This window comes from Lolium rigidum, chromosome 1 (assembly GCF_022539505.1).
Source record: "Lolium rigidum isolate FL_2022 chromosome 1, APGP_CSIRO_Lrig_0.1, whole genome shotgun sequence".
Taxonomy (NCBI): Eukaryota; Viridiplantae; Streptophyta; class Magnoliopsida; order Poales; family Poaceae; genus Lolium; species Lolium rigidum.
Genome location: NC_061508.1, coordinates 348,528,047 through 348,547,625, shown reverse-complemented (window position 1 = coordinate 348,547,625; position 19,579 = coordinate 348,528,047). Strand labels below are relative to the sequence as shown.

The 19,579-nt window shown below is 51.7% G+C and overlaps 1 protein-coding gene and 1 pseudogene across 1 annotated transcript; both read left to right on the top strand.

Moving 5' to 3' along the window:
- The first annotated feature begins 398 nt into the window (after positions 1-398).
- Positions 399-1,490, top strand: LOC124664716. The gene has a single exon (XM_047202169.1). It carries the CDS (start codon positions 399-401, stop codon positions 1,446-1,448), a length of 1,050 nt encoding a protein of 349 aa, XP_047058125.1. The 3' UTR covers positions 1,449-1,490.
- An 8,985-nt stretch (positions 1,491-10,475) lies between these two features.
- Positions 10,476-11,537, top strand: LOC124684562 (annotated as a pseudogene).
- Positions 11,538-19,579: the final 8,042 nt, after the last annotated feature.

Genomic DNA, 19,579 nt, shown 5'->3' with positions numbered 1-19,579 from the left:
TTGACTCGAAAACCCACGAGAGCTAGAGCTAGCCGGCAGCTTCTATTTGGATTTGGAATCCTCCGTCGATCTCGGTTGTAGTATTTCTAATTCTGTGACAATCAGTCGGCCGTGATTGGATCTTGCCACGCCGCTCTGCATGTGTTGCTCTGGTACTACTACTACTTAATTAAGAGCGAGTAGTGCTAATCTGTTCCTGACACCGCGAAGCTTCTTTGTGACGAGCCAGTTCCATCAGGTAACGAAGCTTCTCAATTCTTGTTTATACTCCCCTTTCTGGTTCGATCAGATCGTTAGGTTGTCGGAATTGAGAGAAGAATAAGCTTTCAGATCATCTGGAGTTAAGTATAGTGTGTTTCGTTGTGATTCAGGCTGGTTGGAGCGGAAGGTATCGATCGATGGGGTGCATCTCCTCCAAGATCCTGACGAGGTCGGGGAGCCTCCAGGAGAAGGCCAACCGGGGGTTCCAGAGGAGCGGCCTGGTCGAGGACATCATCCTCTCCAACTCCAAGAGCAGCGGCGACCAGTTCCTCGCCCTCCTCCGCACCTCCAGCGCCGCCGCCAGGAGGAGCAAGGCCGACGCCTCCGACCAGAGCAGAGCGCCGGCGGCGGCGGCGTCCAAGATCGAGACGATCAACGTGTCTGATCTTCTAGCCGGGCTGGAGGAGGAAGAATACAACACCGCCGAAGAAGAAGATGAAGAACGCGAACGGCGGGATGACCGGAAGGAAGGCGCGAAAATTTCGCCTCGGTGCTTGTCGGATGGCGCCGGCGGGAGCGCGAGGAGCTTCCGCACCTTGGAAGAGTTCGACGCGATGGTGACGCGGTGCAGCTCGCCGGAGCAACCGGAGAAAAGGACAGTACTAGCGTCCGAACCGGACGCATCGGGGTCGCCGACGCCACAGCAGAGCAGCTCGCCGGAGCAACCGGAGCCTTCAGCAGCACTAGCTCTCGAACCAGATGTGTCGGTTTTGCCACCGCGGCTCCCGGAGAGCAGCTCCTCGGAGCAAGACGCAGTGGCCACGGCGACCAGCGCGACGCCCGGACAAGGAGAGGCCCGCGGCGCGAAGAGGCGGGCGCGGGCGAGGCAGCTCGGGGAGCTGAGCGCGCCGGCGCCGGCGGGCTTCGACTTCAGCAAGTCCGGCAGCCTGAGGGACTGGCTGCTCGGCGGAGGGCAGATCTTCTCGCCGGGCTCCTACGCCACGCCCAAGTTTGGAAAAGTAGCGGCAGTGCCGTCTGAGTCCGAGGAACATGGAGAGCGACGCGCGGTGTTTGATCCGGAGCTGGTGGCGCAGCTGGAGGAGGCCATGGAGGAGCTGTCCGTGGACGAGGAGCGCGTGCTGAGGGAGGTGTTGGAAGCTATCGAAGCGGGAGAAACAGAGGGAACAGAGAGCTTGGAGAGGCTAGGCGATCGGGCTGCGCCGCCGGTGGTGGCTGTGCAGGATTAGGCAATCAGTTTTAGGATGATTTTGGTAGGCTTTACCGTTTCAGAGTGCTTTGTGATGTGATGTGATTTGTGAATCTTTGTACAGCAACCAAACCATGTTTTTCTTTTCATGTTGTTTCGCGAACACGAGTGGAAGCTTCTTTTTATCGGGAGCAGCTCCTGATTTTGAATTTTATTAAGTCTAAGTTGATTTCTTAGCTATTTAATTTGCATACGTAAACTGAAACCATGCACAACCAATAAAATATGATCCCGTATGTAACTGAGAAAATATTAGTTGAAAAATTATACGAAACTGAGAAAATATCAGTTGCAACTAGCACGCAACTGACAAAATATCAATTACAGTCTGTGTGCAATCGGAAAAAATTACAAGTTGCAAATATGCGCAATTGTAAAAATATCAGTTACAAGCCATATACAACCAAACAAAATATCAGTTGCAAACTATATATGCAACTGAAAAAAATATTAGTTACAACTGTTGGGTAACTAAGAAAATATGAGCTGCAAGCCTGCAACTCGTGCGCGACTAAAAAATCAGTTCCACTCGCATTTCCCGTATTAGCACGGATCACGAAAAAGATCAAATGGCTAAGAAATTAACTTAGACTTAATAAAATGAGGCGCCTAATTTATAGCAAAGACACGGACGTAAGATAGCACATAGGCACGTGCACATCCCTAAATTGTTAATTTCGTTAACATAATTTAAATTACATAATATAAAAATTATACCACTAGAAAGTAGCTAATTATATATATTTTTGCATATAAGATGAATCAAATAGTATTGATTTGATGTTCTAGATTTTAATACTTTTTTGTATAAACTTGGTTCAAGTTCACACTGGTTGACTTTCAAAAAATCTTATTAGCACTATATCTTAGCATAGAGTGAGTATGCTTGTATTATGTTGGTCAGATTTATGACCTAAAAATACCGCGAGACCTATAAATCAGGGGATTGAGCTTCGGTGACTTTGTCAGGCTGACTTTCCAGTGACTTTGGGTGACTGACATGTGGACCCTTTATTATGTGGACCTCACTTAACCCCACATGTAAGTGACTCAAAGTCACTGACTTTGGAGGCTGGCAAAGTCACCGAAGCACTGTCCTAAACCAGGATGAGAAGTAATAGCGTCCTAAATGAAGAATGACATACCCCACCACCTTACCTAGAAATAACACAACACCGGTACATGAGCCCCAAGGGCAACAAAGTTCTCGCCGGTTGCAACACCAACAGTGAGGGTCTTTCACAAGGGTACTAGTCAACATCAACATCAACACTACTAATAAAAGATCCAGAGAGTTTCATCCAACAAATCGTGACCGTACAAGCAGCATATCCAACGCTTCAGAGTTAATCCATGTTTAACGGAGGCGGACAACTCCCACCGTGGTAATCACTTGTTTTCCCCACTAACCCAGGTTTTCCGAACACAAACCGTTCACCCTCCCCTAAACAAAAGAAAGAGATAATGACACCGGACGTACAACAACTTGCGCCCCGTGCACATTAGTACAAGAACTTGCAAAATGGGGTGAACCGGTACATCAACTTGTAATCCATGTGCAAAACTGGTCCAAAACGTTATGGTGATTACACGTGGCGCTGTTTTATTTGCACGAAACATCCAATATTTGACAGAAATCGGGGTAAGTTGTAGACCACTTTTTATCCTGCATGTCGGTCGCCTCCATTGATTCAACCTTCTGCGCGTGGTGACTTTTTTTTATCTCGTTGTGGCATCCGTTGTTTTCACTTTCTTCGCGAGGTTAAAGGTCTACATACCGCCGCGGACATGAGCCTGCCACCATCTGCTAGACCATGCTCCTATTTCGCACCGTTGTTGGCTGCCAACTCGTAGACTTGGCCGTTGACCCGATGACCGCCGCTGCCGCTTCACCCCGTGTAGCTGGGGATCACTCCTCCGTCGCCTTGCCCGTGACAGAAGGCTCGGTAGCCGACCTAGTCCTGGCTGACCTGCCATGCTTCTTGTCAATTGGTCGGTATCCACCTTTCTAAATCCCAGATGCAGCACAAAAATAGAGCAGACTGGTTTGCTAAACCCCATCAGCAGATACACTCATACACACGCTCAATTTGGTTAGCTTCCTATATGTTCAGCGGTAACGGCCGGCAGCGGAGCTACCTTCACATACACAAACCAGCTCATGCATGTTCATCGGAAAGCGATGCATGCACGCTCACGCAGGAGCATAATTAAGATGATCACGGCCATGCTCTCCAACATCGCAAGCCGCCTAAATTTGGCACGCGCTAGCGTGCCATGCCTGGCTGCCGGCCGACGGATTGAGGCTGTGCTCCCACACTCTGGATGGCGTGCGCAGCGCAATCTCATCTGTGATGCCAGCGACCCGCAAGAGGATCACCGTTTCAGCTGACTAATTTGTTCCCTCACAGAAAGCTTACATGGTGCTTGGTGCAGCCAGACAAGCGTGTCTTGCGCGCGTCACAAGAATCGCTGCTAACCCGCGCTACCTTCTTTCAGTTTTGCCGCCACGCTACATGCATAAACCCGTTGCAGCCGAAAGAGAAGCGGTGACCCACGACCCAACCCAGCCACGGGCGCTAAAACCACACACGAATTCGGCACGGGCGTCTCCCTGGTGCTGCTCTGCCCTGGCCGCCGCCCGTGGGTGCGCTCCGGCACTGCACGCAGATGATGGAGGCAACGGAGGCCACCGACGGGACGAAAAAGGGATCTGAGTACCTTAGGTACTCGCCCTGATTTCTATCAAACTTTGGGGGTTTCGTGCAAATAAAACAGTGCCACGTGTAATCACCGTGACGTTTTGGACCAGTTTTGCACATGGATTACAAGTTGATGTACCGGTTCACCCCATTTTGTAAGTTCTTGTACTAATTTGCACTCACCGCGCAAGTTGTTGTATGTCGAGTGTTATTGCCTCGAAAAGAAAACATAAACCGTTCACCCGAGACAACTCATCGCCGCTGCTCGCCGCCGCTGCCCTCCTAGGATCCCACATTCCCACCACCAACGCCCTACTGCGGTCGCAACACTCTCGCCGCGCCCTACTGCCGACCCGTTCGACCTCCATCCCACAACAGCTCTGTGATAGCCTGCACGGGAGGCGCTGAGAAGCGAGGCCGACCTGGACGCCTGAACGCCAACACCCGCGACGCCCTACACTGCAGCACCGCCCGGACGCACGCAACTCCACAACTTCCCTGCACCGCGCGGGGCTCGAGGAGAGTGGCCACGCACGCCACAGTCGGCGAGAGGGATGGCTGTCGCCTCAGCCGCAGCCGCGCCGCCCGGCTTTGCCATCAAGGCCTGGGGCATTCAATGGCGGCCAACGGCCTCCTCCGCCAGCCTGACTCCAGGGACCTCGCTACTTCCACTGCCTATACAAGGGCAGGCTGGGGCACAGAGGTAATGAGTGCAGGGAACCTGTAAAGTGCCGCCGCTGCTTCCGCTCAGGCCACCACGTGCTTGGCTGCCACCATCCCTGGGAACCAGCCCCCTCGCCAACCGCCTCCCCTTTCCCTGCTTCGTCCGCTGCTCGGCGTGCTGTCGCGCCCCGACCTACTGCACCTGCTCCAGCTCCCCAAGGCCAAGCTCGGCCACTCGACGCCGCTCCGGCGCCAACCATGTCGCGCCTCGAAGACATTCCAAGGCCGGCGGAGGACTTCGTGGTGATCCATGTCACCCCGGAGATGAGCGCGGAGGCGACGACCCTGCTGTCCACCTTGGCGTACGCGAGGTTTGTCCGCGAGCCGGAGCGGGCCGCCAAGGCGATCTTGAAGAAGGCCATCTGCAGCACCTTCGGCGTGCTGGACGAGGCTGTGACCATCACGGAACACTTCATGGAGCCGTTCCTCGTCCGCTTCATCTTCCCGCACCACCGCGCCGACGCTGTCGCTCGCCATGATTTCTCCTTCGAGGGTCACGCGATCCAGGTCAGGCCATGGATACTGGAGGACAACGCGGACAACGTCGACCTGCGCCAGCACGTGCGCCTCTGTGTCGAGAATGTTCCTCTGTACCTGTGGAACGACAATGTGTCCGTGCAGCAGGTGATTGGGCGGGCATGCTCTCTGGACTACGTCGAGGACGCATGCAAGCTGAAGAAGTACACCAAGGCGTTGTGCCTCTGGGCATGGGTCGAGCACCCTGGCCTCGTGCCTCGGGTGCGCTGGGTTACTCTGCCTGGGCCTAGCAATGTGGCGCCGGAGCCTGGGCGTCGCGGTCTGCAGCGGAGGTGCATCGTGTACCTCGACATCCTCGAGGACAAGACGGTGGAGGAGGCGCCCATGCCCGGTAAGTTCTCATGGAGGTGGGGCGTGGTTGATGGTGAGCGCCTCATGCGCGACAGGTCGGAGAGGCTCCTGGAGGGCGGCAACGGCAGAGGAGGTGGACGAAGGGACGAGGACGATGATGATCGCCGCCACGGTCGTGATGGCGCACGCGGGTGGCGTGAAACGCTGCGGAGAAGCCTGTCGCGTGGAGCTGGTCCAAGGGCCAGAGATGGAGGCCAGGGCGGGTAGACATCGCGAGCGCTCCTCTCATCGCGAGGGGGGCAGACGCAGGGACGGTGGCCATCAGCAGCTGTTGCTGCCCACCAAGGTAATGGTTGATGCTGGTTCGCCTGCAATGATAGAGCAGGTCCCGGTGCTGTCGCTCGTGCTGGCGGACACGGGCAGGGTGCACTCTGAGGCTGAGGTACAGCAGGATGGGCTGCGCGTCTCCACGCTGGCGGACGAGGGGCTTGGCATGCCCAGAAGCTGGGGTTTTGGCTTGGGCGATGGAGACGCCCTCGACGCGGTCTTCCAAGGGCCATCACGCCGCCTGGGAAGGTCCAGGGCTCGCTCGGCCTCGCCTCGGGCCACCAGGGCCGCTCGCGCGCTGCGATGACACCGCCTACAACGCCGGACCCGCCGTCGTCCCCAACCTCCGTCATCCCGTCGTCACCGACTACCAAGGGCTCGGGCCAGGACATGCTGCTGGTCCTGTCCCCTGAGGTGGGCGCGGCACTCCTGCTCTCGCCTTGGCCGCCGTCCTCGGACGACGCTAGGCTGGCGCTGGCGATGCTCGCGTCGGAGGTCCTCATCGACGTCAGCCCTACCTCCAGGCCCCCGGGCTTTGAGGCTTCACCGGAACCTCGCACGCCGACGCTCACCTGCGATGGATCACCGGCACGCATGCGTGAGCCCACTCCGCGGACGGCACGCACGGTGGCAGCTTCCCCTGAGTTGTCCGCTGCTGCTGGTTCCGGGCCAATGGCTCCGCTGTTCGTCGCCGTGCAGCCCGCGCTGCTCTCGCCCGCCGATGTCTTCACCGCCGGCGCGCCCGGTGGACAGGAGGAAGACCCTTGCGGGCAAGGATATCACCAGGACAGTGGGTTTCTCTCTGAGGAAGGCTCCTGCCCACAACAAGCAAAAGAGGCAGGGGCTCCGGTGGCAAAGTTGGCGGAAGCAATGGTGTGCAGAGGCCTAGGGATCGTCAAGGACGGGGAAGAAATTACGGAGAGAGCCATGGCGGAGTTTGCACATCTCTTCAAGGGGAGGAGTGGCGACGACGTGCTCAGCGCAATGATGGCCATGTTCAAGGTGGGCTCTGAGGAAGACGAGGCCAACGACGCCGCGATGCTGGCTTATGGTGGTGCAGCGGCTCTCGATCATGCTAATGACGTAGATGGCATCTCCGTGGATGCCTGACTGCTGCTGATCATGTGTTAGAGTCAGCCTAGTTTCGATGTTAGCAAAACAACCGTATTCTCTGTTGTCGTTGCATGTGTTGTCTGGCAGATGCAACCTGCCTGGTAGTTTCATCTTGGCTGGATTTCAGCCTGGGTGGTGTGTGTTTGTCTTGGCTGCTTGTTGTTGATGCAGCTGCTTGTGATGTCTTTCCTTCTGTTAGTTTGTGCCACCGTTATCTATCTATGGACTGGTCTGTGTTGTCACCTTGCTCGTTTGCCTGCTGGGACCCTGCGTGTCAAATGTTAGAACAACCTGTAAACATTATGGGATGGAATGTGAGAGGCATGAATGACCAAGATAGTAAAGATACCATACACGGGACCATCGCAAATTCTTCTTGTCACTTGGTGTGCTTGCAAGAAACCAAGCTAAGCTCTATCTCGAGCTTCGATGCCTTTTACATTGGAGGGAATCGTTTGAGAGGTTTTGCCGAAAAGCCGACGAACGGTACCTGGGGTGGTATTCTTCTTCTTTGGGATGAATCAGTCGTCGCCATAGACAATGTGGCCCTCTATGACTTTTGTTTGTCCGCGGATGTCCATTTGCTGAACCCTGTGGAGGAGGGAGACTTCAAGATTACTACCGTCTACGGACCCACGGATAGCACTTTAAAAGACCAATTCTTCGCCGAGCTCATTTCCCTCAAACCCCCCAAGGGGTGCGGTGGCTTGTTCTTGGTGACTTCAACCAAATCAGGAGGGCAAGAGACAAGAGCAAAGGCAATGTCAACCGCAGTCGCATGCTTCGTTTTAGGGATGCCATCCAAAACTGTGAGCTCAATGAGATCCATTTGCAAAACCGTCGTTTCACGTGGTCAAATGAGAGGGTGAGCCCAACTTTATGCAAGCTCAATGCTTGCTATTGCAATGAGGATTGGGATCTTCGCTTTGGCAATCATGTCCTCTACGCCCTTTCCTCTTCGCTTTCGGACCATTGCCCCCTTCTTCTCGCCGATGATAGTGGCCCTAAGAGGCCTAGGACTTTCAAAATTCGAAAACTTGAGCTCCCCCTTACGGTTAGGTGCCTCAAGAGGGGAGACATCCAACACCTTGAGGATAAATGTGCCGGGAAGCTACCCACTTGGAATGGGAAATACATCACCACGGCCGGACGGGCCGCTCTTGTCAAGTCCGTCATTGCCTCTCAAGCGATTTACTACCTTACCCCGCTATCTATCCCGACAAGCACTATCACCTTCATCAACAAGATCGAGCGTACGTTCCTTTGGGCCGGGAAGGACCACACCACGGGGGCAAAGTGCAAGGTGAATTGGAAAATGGTTTGTCGGCCTAAGAATATGGGGGCCTTGGCATTTTGCACACCGACAAATTTGCGACGGCTCTTCGCCTCCGGTGGCCATGGCTAGAGTGGAAGGACCCCAACAAAATTTGGAGGGGATCCGGGAACCCTTGCATGGAACAAGACATGGATTTATTCTATACCGCCACTTGCATCACGGTTGGAAATGGGAAAAAGACCCCCTTTTGGCATGCTCCATGGCTTGAGGGAAAAAGGCCAATCGACGTTGCGCCATTGATCTTTGCCTCTTCTAAGAGAAAAAATTGGAAGGTTGCGCAAGCCTTGCATGATAGTGCATGGGTGCAAAAGATTGTCTTCAACCATGACTTTTCCCTCGACCACCTATCCCAATTCATGAAGCTTTGGAACCTCATACAAAATTTCAATCTCGTTGACAACATCGAGGATGATATCTCGTGGAGGCTCACTGAAGATGGGCAATACAATACCAAATCCGCTTATGAGGTGCAATTCCTCGGGTCCACTATCTCAACTCTCCACAAGTCGGTTTGGAAGAATTGGGCCCCTCCCAAGATCAAGTTTTTATTTGGCTTGTTTACCAAAATAGGATTTGGACGGCCGACCGTTTGGCCAAGCGCGGATGGCCAAATTGTGATCTGTGCCCCCTTTGCAAATGTTGCATCGAGTCCGCCGACCACCTTTTCGTGCATTGCCGCTTCACCTTGCGGTTATGGAACAAAGCTAAGGAGTGGTTGGGCCTTCATACGCTACGCACAATCAATTGGGCGGACCTCTCTTTTCCGGAATGGTGGAATATATCGACCTCGGGTAATGGCCGAAGAGGGCTAGCCACGCTTTTTATGCTCATCATTTGGGAGGTTTGGAATGAGCGAAACGATAGGGTCTTCAAGAACAAGCAAGCACCGCTACAAATCATCTTCGATAGGGTCATAAAAGAGGCACGTCTTTGGGTTCTTGCCGGTGCGAAACATTTGGGCCATTTGATGCCGGGAGAGTAATACTCTTTTGTAATAATAGTCTTTTGTTTTCTTGTAAACTCCTTGCTTAATCAATGAAATGGGCAAAGCTTTTGCCCTCGTTTCAAAAAAAAAGAAAACAACTTCCCTGCAACTCAGCCACCGGTTGCCGAATTTTCCATCAGCTGCAGAGAGGACGCCCCTGGACTCTGCTCCCTAGAGCTGCTGAAACCGATGCGGTTGATTTTGTGGTGTTTTTTTTTTCGCCAGATGTGGCAGTGGCCAGTTGCTGCTGGCGAAAGCGTGGAGGATGTTGGCATGGCGTGATTTTTGGCGATGCTATCACCTACGATCTACAGAAGGGCATCCGTTGCTAGTAACACATGAGGTACACAGAAACTGTAAGAGCATCTCCGCTCGTCTCCCCGAGAAGCCCCCCACGAGCCGTTTTTTACATCCGGACGGCGAAAAACGGCCCCGTCGCGCCCCCAGGTTCTCGTTTTCATCCGGATTTGGGCCTAAATTCATCCGGCGATCCCACGCCATCCCCGGCCCCCCAGGGAGCGCTCGGGGACTCCGGATGGAGCAAAACCAATCGCCCAAGCCCACGTGTCTCCTCTTTCGTCCGGACTCCCCGGGCCATCCTCTTTTTCCCCGAGAAACGCCGCTTGGGGAGCACACGACTGGAAATATACTGCCCCCAGGCCAAATTTTCGTCCAATCCGGACGAAAATTTCGCCGGATTTGGACGTGGGGAGCGTCAACGAGTGGGGATGCTCTAAGAGTTCGAAATCAGTAAACTGGATTTCCCCGCTTCATTTGTTACGATTACATCACCAACCATTTATTGGGCTTCAGCATGAAGCTACCTAGCTGATTGTCCCAGCGATGGGATCGATTATGTGAACCCTCGTCGAATTCGCACCGCACATGTAAAGAGACAAGCCAATAGATGTACATAGTGTAGAACCATAGATAGCAGACACACACTCACACTACGCTAGAGAGAGAGAGAGAGAGAGAGAGAGAGAGAGATCCATGGCGACGTACCGGCCGGACAGCAACACTCTCCTCGCCGACGACTCGATCCTGGAGGTACGTATGATGCACATGAGCTCTTCAAATTGTGGGTCTGGTGTCTTTGATGAGTCTGAGATTAATTAATCTGCGTGCGTATGCAGTACGTGCTGGAGACGACGGTGTACCCCGGGAGCACGAGCGCGTGCGCGAGCTCCGCCTCATCACACAGCAGCATCCCATGTACGTACGGTACCTTCTGCATATGATCACTGGTAACAACCCTCTGGAATCTGCTTACGTTGCGTGTTGTTGCTGGCTAGGTCTTTCATGGGATCGTCCCCGGACCAGATGCAGTTCTTCTCCGTCCTGCTCAAGATGATCGGCGCCAGGAACACCATCGAGGTCGGCGTCTTCACCGGCTACTCGCTGCTCTCCACCGCTCTTGCCCTCCCCGCCGATGGCAAGGTCTATTTCGTTCACCTCGGTACAGCATCGATGCATGCTTGATACTGCAGATACTGAGATCAAACACGACGTGTGCGTGCTTAGGTGGTGGCCATCGACGTGAACAGCGAGTACTACGAGCTGGGCCGGCCGGTGATCGAGAAGGCCGGCGTGGCGCACAAGGTGGACTTCCGCGAGGGCGACGGGCTCGCCGTGCTCGACGGGATCCTGGACGACGAAGACGGAGGCGGCACGTTCGACTTCGCGTACGCCGACGCAGACAAGCTGCAGTACGGCGGGTACCACGAGCGTCTGCTGCGGCTGGTGCGCGTCGGCGGCACCATCGCCTACGACAACACGCTCTGGGGCGGCTCCGTGGCGATGCCCCGCGACACGCCGGGCAGCTCCGAGTACGACCGCGTGGTGCGGGACTACATGGTGGAGTTCAACGCTGCCGTTGCGGCCGACGACCGCGTCGAGGCCTGCGTCCTCCCCATCGCCGACGGCGTTACCCTGTGCCGCCGCGTCAAGTGAACCGAATGATTGGTTAGATCCCGACCGAGTGGCTCGATCTCTAGCTCCATGTTTCATTTCGATTATGTGGTCGTGACAATAATGTAAGGTGGAGCATCGTCCAGTGGGACCTAGGTGTTTGTGCTGTTACTTGAAGTGATCGGTGCTGAGGTAAATTTAATAATTTATGAATAAGTTTGATATCATGATATCGAGCGACATGCATGATAAGCAACCAAAACCAACAAGAAAAAAAGTTTGTTATCATGATACCATTATCTGCCGATTGAGTAATCCCTAGCATTGTGATGCACTATGTGATGTACCCCTCCCGTCAAATTACCCCGGTTCTGAATTTAGTCAAAGTTAGAATATGTTAAGTTTGACCTAGAATAGAAGGAAAAATATCAACATTCATACTATAAAATGTATATAATTTTAAAATATAATTCATGAAAAGTGTAATACGATAAATTTTATATTGTAGATGTTTATATTTCTTCCTAAATATTTGGTCAAACTTTCCAAATTTTGACTTTGACTAAAGCTAAAACAGGAGGTAATTGTGAAAGGGGAGAGTACTTGCAACTAAAGGACCGGGGGAGACAACAGTGTAGAAATATGTTACGGCTACTAGGTTTCGTTGTTTGTGTGGTTTTTTCAACCCTTTCCCCCCTTCTAAATAGGGCACTATATGGTTTTTATGTCTAATTTTTCATGCAAACTAAGCTCCTTATATAGATATATTAATGGTAGGAGCTTCATGCCCTCTTCAGGTTTCTCGAAAAATTAAAATCCACAAATGCGAACAGTGTTTCCCCACGTCGAATTTCGACTATGAGCGCAAACACTATACATATCGCCTATTGCGAGCAATATGTGTGGCACTTACCTCCGCCTATTAATGGATCAGAATTTAGGTGTTATGTGTTCATGTTCTGAATCATTAATGAAGACATGTGCTCACAATTTCTCCTAAGTTAGCTCATACGATACATCATTATGAGTTCAGATGAGAAGGGTTTTGAAGGCTGGATAAAGTATTTAAGGGTGTGTTTGGTTTTTTCCCAAAATTGCCCTACAATTTTTTTTGGCTAGCCATATCTAGGTTGAGCTATTCCTTTCCCACAAGTTGACCAACATTGGCTAAAAAAATGAACTAGAGTTGGTAGTGAAGCATTGGCAAGCCAAAAAGTTGGCAACTATCCAAACAAGACATTGTTAAGTACGATGATCAGACGATTCTAGGATGGACGACCGAATGAACCACTAGTGCATGTCTTATTTGCGCTGACATTCCGATGTTGTATTGCTTGCCATAAGCGTTGCATAGGGTGACCCCATAGATGACGAGACGGGACCTCCTATCTCTCCGTTCAAGCGAGTTCTACGCCCTACCCAGATAGACGTCCTTTGCCCGGTTGGGCCTGGCCCAACGGATGACCAGTGAGAACCGTGCAGCTCCTCCATGTCGTTGGAAACGAGGCCAGGTGCGGAGCTTCTATTTTGCATGTAACTCTCTTTTGTCCTTAATAAAGACCGGACATTTCTGGTGGGGTAGCAAAGATGGCAACAGAAAACCGAGTTGGGACTCTTGGGAGACGATGTGCTCTCCGAATTTTCTCGGCGGTATCGGTTTCCGCGACATCGAGTTGTTAAATCTTGCTATGCTTGCGCACCAAGCTTGGAGAATCTTGCAAAACCCTGAAGCGCTCAGCTCTAGGGTGCTCAAGGCTGTCTACTACCCGAATGGGGAGCTCCTCGACGCCCAGCTAGGCTCTTCCCCCTCCCATGTGTGGAGAGCTTTGGTGGAGGGGCGTGATGTGATGAAACAAGGGTTGATCAGACGTATTGGAACTGGCGAGGATACACATGTGTGGAATCAAAACTGGTTGCCTAGAGATTTTATGCTCCGCCCATTGGCATGTCTGAAGAGTAATCCGCCCATGAGGGTGTCCTCGCTCATAGACGCATCGAGTGTTACATGGAAGGCATCAGTGATTGATGAATACTTCCTTCCCATGGATGCGGAGATTATTAGATCCATACCCCTAAGCACACAATGGCTAAGTGACTTCTGGGCATGGCATTATGAGAAGAATGGCCTTCTTCTGTGCGATCGGTATATCGCATGCTGGTTCTTACCAAGCGAAGACGTGAGGACTGGCTGCTTGGGCGACCAGGGAATTTAGATGCGGTTACAGATGGAAAGAATTGGCAACGCCTGTGGAAAGTCCAAGTACCATCAAAGCTGCGGGTTTTTTCTGTGGAGGCTAGCACAACAGTCACTACCGACTGGAGATGTCCGCTGCCACAGGAACATGTCACCTACGAGCACTTGCTCCATTTGCGGTGAGGAGGACTCGTGGAGGCACTCTCTGCTGAGTTGCGCCGTTGCGAGATCAGTCTGGGCCTTAGCCGATGAAGAGGTCACGGAGCACGTCAGTATGCTCGAGGAACCTTCAGCGAAGCACTGGTTATTTGTTGTGATGAAGACTCTATCGCGAGACGACTTTGCGAGAGTTGCAGTTACTCTATGGGCCATCTGGTATGCTCGGCGCAAGATGGTCCATGAGGGTGAGTATCAGAGTCCGTTGTCGACTCACCTTTTTATCCAACGTTATCTCCAGGATCTTTCTGTCTTGGCGAAACGACCACCGATGACCGCCGTGGCTCCTGACCCTCGGCATAGACGGTGGATTCCACCGGTGGAGGGTTGTGCCAAGCTCAACGTCGACGCAGCCTTGGCGAAGTCGCGCCCAAGCGGGGCAGTGGGGGTGGTCTGCCGTGATGCAAATGGCGTTTTCTTGGGGGCCTCCAGCCTGACCATAGAAGGCATCACGAACCCGGCAGTGCTCGAATCTATGGCGTGCAGGGAAGCACTGGCTCTAGCCCAGGATCTACACCTGCAGAGGATCACGGTGGCGACAGACTGTTTAGCGGTGGTGCAAGACCTGTCTAGGCCATTTGCTGGAATCTACAGTTCGGTTTTACAAGAAATAAAGGAAACCATGACACTCTTTGAGAGGGTGTCAGTTAGGCATGAAAATCGAGCTTCGAACACTGAAGCTCATAGGCTAGCGCGCTCTGCTTCGGCGAGCAATGTGGGACGTCAGGTCTGGCTGCTAGAGCCTCCAGATGGTCTTTGTATCAATAACAATGTATTGAGTTAATAAAGCGCTATGCTTACCCTCAAAAAAAAAAAGATCGGACATTGGCCTTTCGAAACGAGGCTGGGTGGTGTAGTTGATGTATGGTGTTGTTACTAGTCTGTTACACACCGCCATTAGAGCATCCCAGCCGTTGGGACTCCCCGGGATGAAATCCGGCGCTATTTAGTGCTGGATTGGACGAAACTTTGGCCCGGGGAGCGCCGAAGTTCAAGCCGTCTCCCCGGTAGGCACACCCGAGGTTTGCCGTTTTTTAGAGAAAAACATCCCTGGATGAAAAATTTCATGCATAATTCGACGAATTTGACCACTTTTGCCAGCATCCGGCTAGGCAGCTGGACGAACACCTGCCGGGCGTGTCGATAAGGAGCGACGCGAGGGAGCTGTCCGGCGGCGGAAAATAGGCAGAGGGTACGACGGACGGCGAAATATAGGCTGCTGGGTGGAGAAACGGCGAAGTTGGGGCAACCCGCCGGCGGATTGGCGAGGGGTGGCGCCGGCGCGAGAGAGCTCTCATCGATTCCTTCCATCTTGGCCACAATGCCCCCACAACCCGTCGTCAAAGCACAGTGGCACAGGACGCCGAATGTGGTTGTTTGGTCTCTCTAGTATGGCATATGCAGCAATCATACCACCTCACGTGGCCATACGCGCACCATGACATGAAGAAGCACCCTGCGTTCCTCCCTACGTTTGGCAAGTGAGAGAAGCCTATCCGCAACCTCCTTTGTCGCCACTATTCCGTTGAGCCGTCGATTTGTCAGGACGAGCTTTCTTTTCCATCACCAATCAACGTTGTCATGGGCGGGCCTAACCAATGGTATGATGGGATCCCTAGTACGATTGATGCTTGTCAGCACAGTAATGTAGTGCAAGATGCTTATGGCAACACAGTGCTTCTGAAAGAGGCTTTGTCTGGACAGTACTAACAGTAATCTTCTGAAATCCTGTAGAGGAGGAAAGACGTGTCTTATCTTCTGCGGTTCTGCTGCATCACACAATTCAGACCTGTCATCTGCACATCTCCAAGAGCCTTTGTATATTTTCCTAGAATTGCTAAAAATTGAAAATATAGCAATTCAGCTCACAAATGTAGCTCCAACAGCCTTTGTATAAGTGGTCCCCTCACACAAAATTATAGCTAGCTTTCTATATTTGCACTCCCACTTGGTAAATTTGCAAAGTCTGGTGGCACTTGCTATATTCCCAAAACTCACGCGTGAGAGGACCAACGACCCACGACGGAGAATTCCGCCCGTGACCTGGAACCTAGTCGTCGCTGTAACATCCCAAATTTCAAATCAATGAGAAAGGTGGTTTCCAAATTTCAAATTTTAGACCTAACAAAAACTTTTATTTGCATATAGTGCTATGCATAGTAATGGTGCATTATTTGTGTGACTTTGCCATGAGGATTGTTTGTGTACTTATGCATATTACTAAAACCCTACCTTTGATCTTTTGAGATCACAAAGTGGAGCAAAGGAAAAGAAAAGAAAGAAAATGGAAAATTTCAAAAAAAACCTTACATATGGTTTATGGCCATTTTTGAAAATACTTAACCTAGGACAATTTGGCTTGTGCCATTGGTTGGAGAATGTTAGTAAACCCTTAAGAACACCATTTGAATCAAAGAAACTCAAATCAAATCAAATTTGAATTCAAAATGAGCTCACATGAGATAATGGTCAAATCTGCCATTTATATCATGATGCCCACTTTGAGCCTCTGTATTAAGAGATTTGTAAATCAAACAATACCAACTCTTTGCACCTCATCCAAGACCTCATCAATATGAACAACTTTGGTCAAAACCACGCCTGCAAATTCTTGCTAGATTCAAAGTTATGCTCAAGCAAAGTTGGAACTTCAAAGCAGATTCAAGATTGTGCCCATTTTGATTTTTTGCAAACCAACTCCATTTTGCACCCCACCACCACCATTGTGTCTCATTTATTATTCAAATCAACTTCACCAAAATTCATTTCAAAATTTGAAAATTTCCTTCTTGCGGCCATTTGACCGAACACCTAGTGTGCACTTTGCTGCCAACTCCAGACATGCCTTTGTCCAGTGGTTTGTTGCCTAAACCATCGACCATAGGTCATCAAATGTACTCTCATGTACCCCCTACATCTTGCCAAGCACCAGAGACACGAGCTAGTACATGCCATCGTCACCATTCAACCATGCCGTGCATGGCATGGCACACACACATGGCACCCCTCTCTCCTTGCTTCTCCATCGTGCACAGCCGTGTCAAACGCATCCCTCTCACTCTCCTGGACTTGCTGGTACACGCCATCGTCGGCCAGAGAGCACCACGACCGGCCAGCCCACGCGCGCCCGATGGACGCACCGCGCACGCCAGGACGCGCACGGACACGCACCGGAGCGCGCCAGAGCGTGACGTCGCCCCGCTGACCTACGCCACCCCTTGCTCTCTCCGCTCGCCAGCAGCAAAGCAACGCCACGCCACCAGCTACCGCCCAGACATGCCCATTGGCCCGCGGGAACCCTGTAGACGATGATACCGTCGACGACCTCCGCCGGTACCCACGATAGAGACGACGCTCGCCTGCCCTCGTCACTGCATCGTTTTCCCCACAATCAAGCGCTACGTGACCGCCCTGACGTCGCCGACCCGCCTGCGTCAGCGCCCAACTCTCTGCGCCCCTGTAGACGCGTCGCCATGGCTGACCTCACCGCAGCACCACGACCTCGCCTCGCCGCTATAAAAGGGGCACTCCCCTCTCTCAATCCACCACACCATCAGCTTCCCCTCCTCTCACTCGACCTCCTCCACCCTCTCCACCTCAACATTGCCCACCGGAGGCACCCAATTGCATCATCGGAGCCCGTGAAGCCGCCGCAGAAGGAGGAGACGATTGGCGCCACCTCCAGCGACGCCGCCGGTACCAGACGAACCGCCGTCGATGACAACGTAACTGCGCACCTCGCCGACCCTCGCCGGAGCTCCGGTGAACCCGCCAAACCTCCACCCTCGCCGCACCAGTAGCCCTTCTCGCCGGAGATGACGACGGCCGTGCGACGTTCGATCCAAGTCTAATCCTACGGCTCAGAACAGAACTTACCGTTTCGCGTTTTAATGGTCGCTGACAGGTGGAGCCCACCCTGCCAGGCAGCCCACGCGTGCGAGACGCGCTGTTGGGCTGGCTTTCGTGTTTTTAAATCGTTTCGGCCCGTTTAGCTTTCCCGCGCAGGCCCAGTGTTTGAAATTGGGATTTTCAGTTTAATACAAATTCAATACTGGCTCCAATTTCAAAATTAATTTCAGGAAGATATATTGGGCCAAATTTTGTGAATTTGGTATTGTTGGAAAGCTTGTGAAAAGCTCTAACCAACCCCACTGGTCTCAACCCTAAATTCGTTGTAGAAATAATGTGGTAAAAATAACAAGGCATGGCCTTTTGCAACTTCAAACAATTATTAAAAATCAACCCTAAGCGATTTTGTTGGGGGGATGACCCCCGGTATGCCAAAGGCATGCCAAGCTGGATGCTTTGAGCTATCAAGATACCGGTTCAAAGGTTATTCCGGACTGCTAAGCTTTTGGCTAAGTGAGTCTATACCGGTATCCCAGGAGGGGTATACCGGAATAGGCTAAGAAGGTACCGGATTACCGGTACAAGTTGCACTGTAGCACGTCGGCAAGACTGGTCAAAGATTCTCTCAAGAGCTAGAAGACAAGGATGAGCGAAGCACTTCAGCTTTAATCGAAGCCCTGACACCAAAAGCAGGTGATGACGTAAAAGGTACTGGAGGATGTCACCGCTCCTGATTAAAGACATACCGGCGTCACCGGTAGCCAAAGAGGCTTTGTAAAGTAGTTTGTCTAGTCAAAGATGCCATTAGGGTTTCCTAGGTTTCTTCCCTCATGAAGACACCCTCTCCCCTATATAAGGAGAGGGAGCACACCCTTGCGCGGGTACCTGAGAGACGTCCTACCTTGTGTCTGATAGCTTGTAACCTAATTCCATGGAATAGAGAGATTCCTAGCTGAGATAGATCTTGTGTTCTTCTTCTTCTACCTCTGGCCAAGGCCAAGTTCTTCAGGAAAGCATCCGGTATTCCATCCGGAGTTCTTCCTCTCATAACCAAAACCCTCACCCGAATCCTCTAGCGCACATTCAGCCCCAACTTAAGCCATCCCAAGAATATTAATGGTTCTTTCATTACCTTAGTGCCCAAGAAGCCTGTGCCAGTACAGGTGAATGATTTTAGGCCTATCTCTTTAACCAGTGTGTGTGTGAAATTCCTTACCAAGTTGGCTGCTAACAGACTACAAGATAAAATTCTATCATGTATTCACAAAAATCAGTATGGGTTCTTGAGAGGCAGATCTATCCAAGATTGTTTGGCTTGGTCTTTTGAGTATTTGTACTTATGTCAAGCTTCAAAAAAGCCCATCATTCTTCTTAAGTTGGATTTTGCTAAGGCTTTTGACACCATTGAACATGAGGCAATACTTCAAGTGATGAAGCATAAAGGTTTCAATGATAAATGGATCAGTTGGGCTAAGATTATTTTGACCACTAGCACATCTTCCATTCTCATCGAATGGTATACCCGGGAAGCAATTTGAGTGTAAAAGAGGAGTCAGACAAGGGGATCCAATATCTCCTCTCGTTTTATCTCGTTTGGTTCCGATTTGCTTCGACTCAGTCCTCAATGATTTAGTGCGGGAGGGTTTGTCTGTCTTTGCCTATTGTTACTAATGATCCTAATTTTCCCATTGTGCAATATGCTGATGATACTTTGCTGATTTTGCCTGCTGAAAAGGACCAATTGTTGTTGGTTAAAGATGCTTTGAGGAAATTTTCAATGTCAACTGGTCTGAAGATTAATTTTGATAAATCACGTATGCTCGCCAATTAATGTGCCGGATGACTTGCTACGACGAGTCGGCTAGCGTGTTTGAGTGTCAGGTAGGGAAAATGCCTTTCACCTATCTAGGCTTGCCTGTAGGAACTA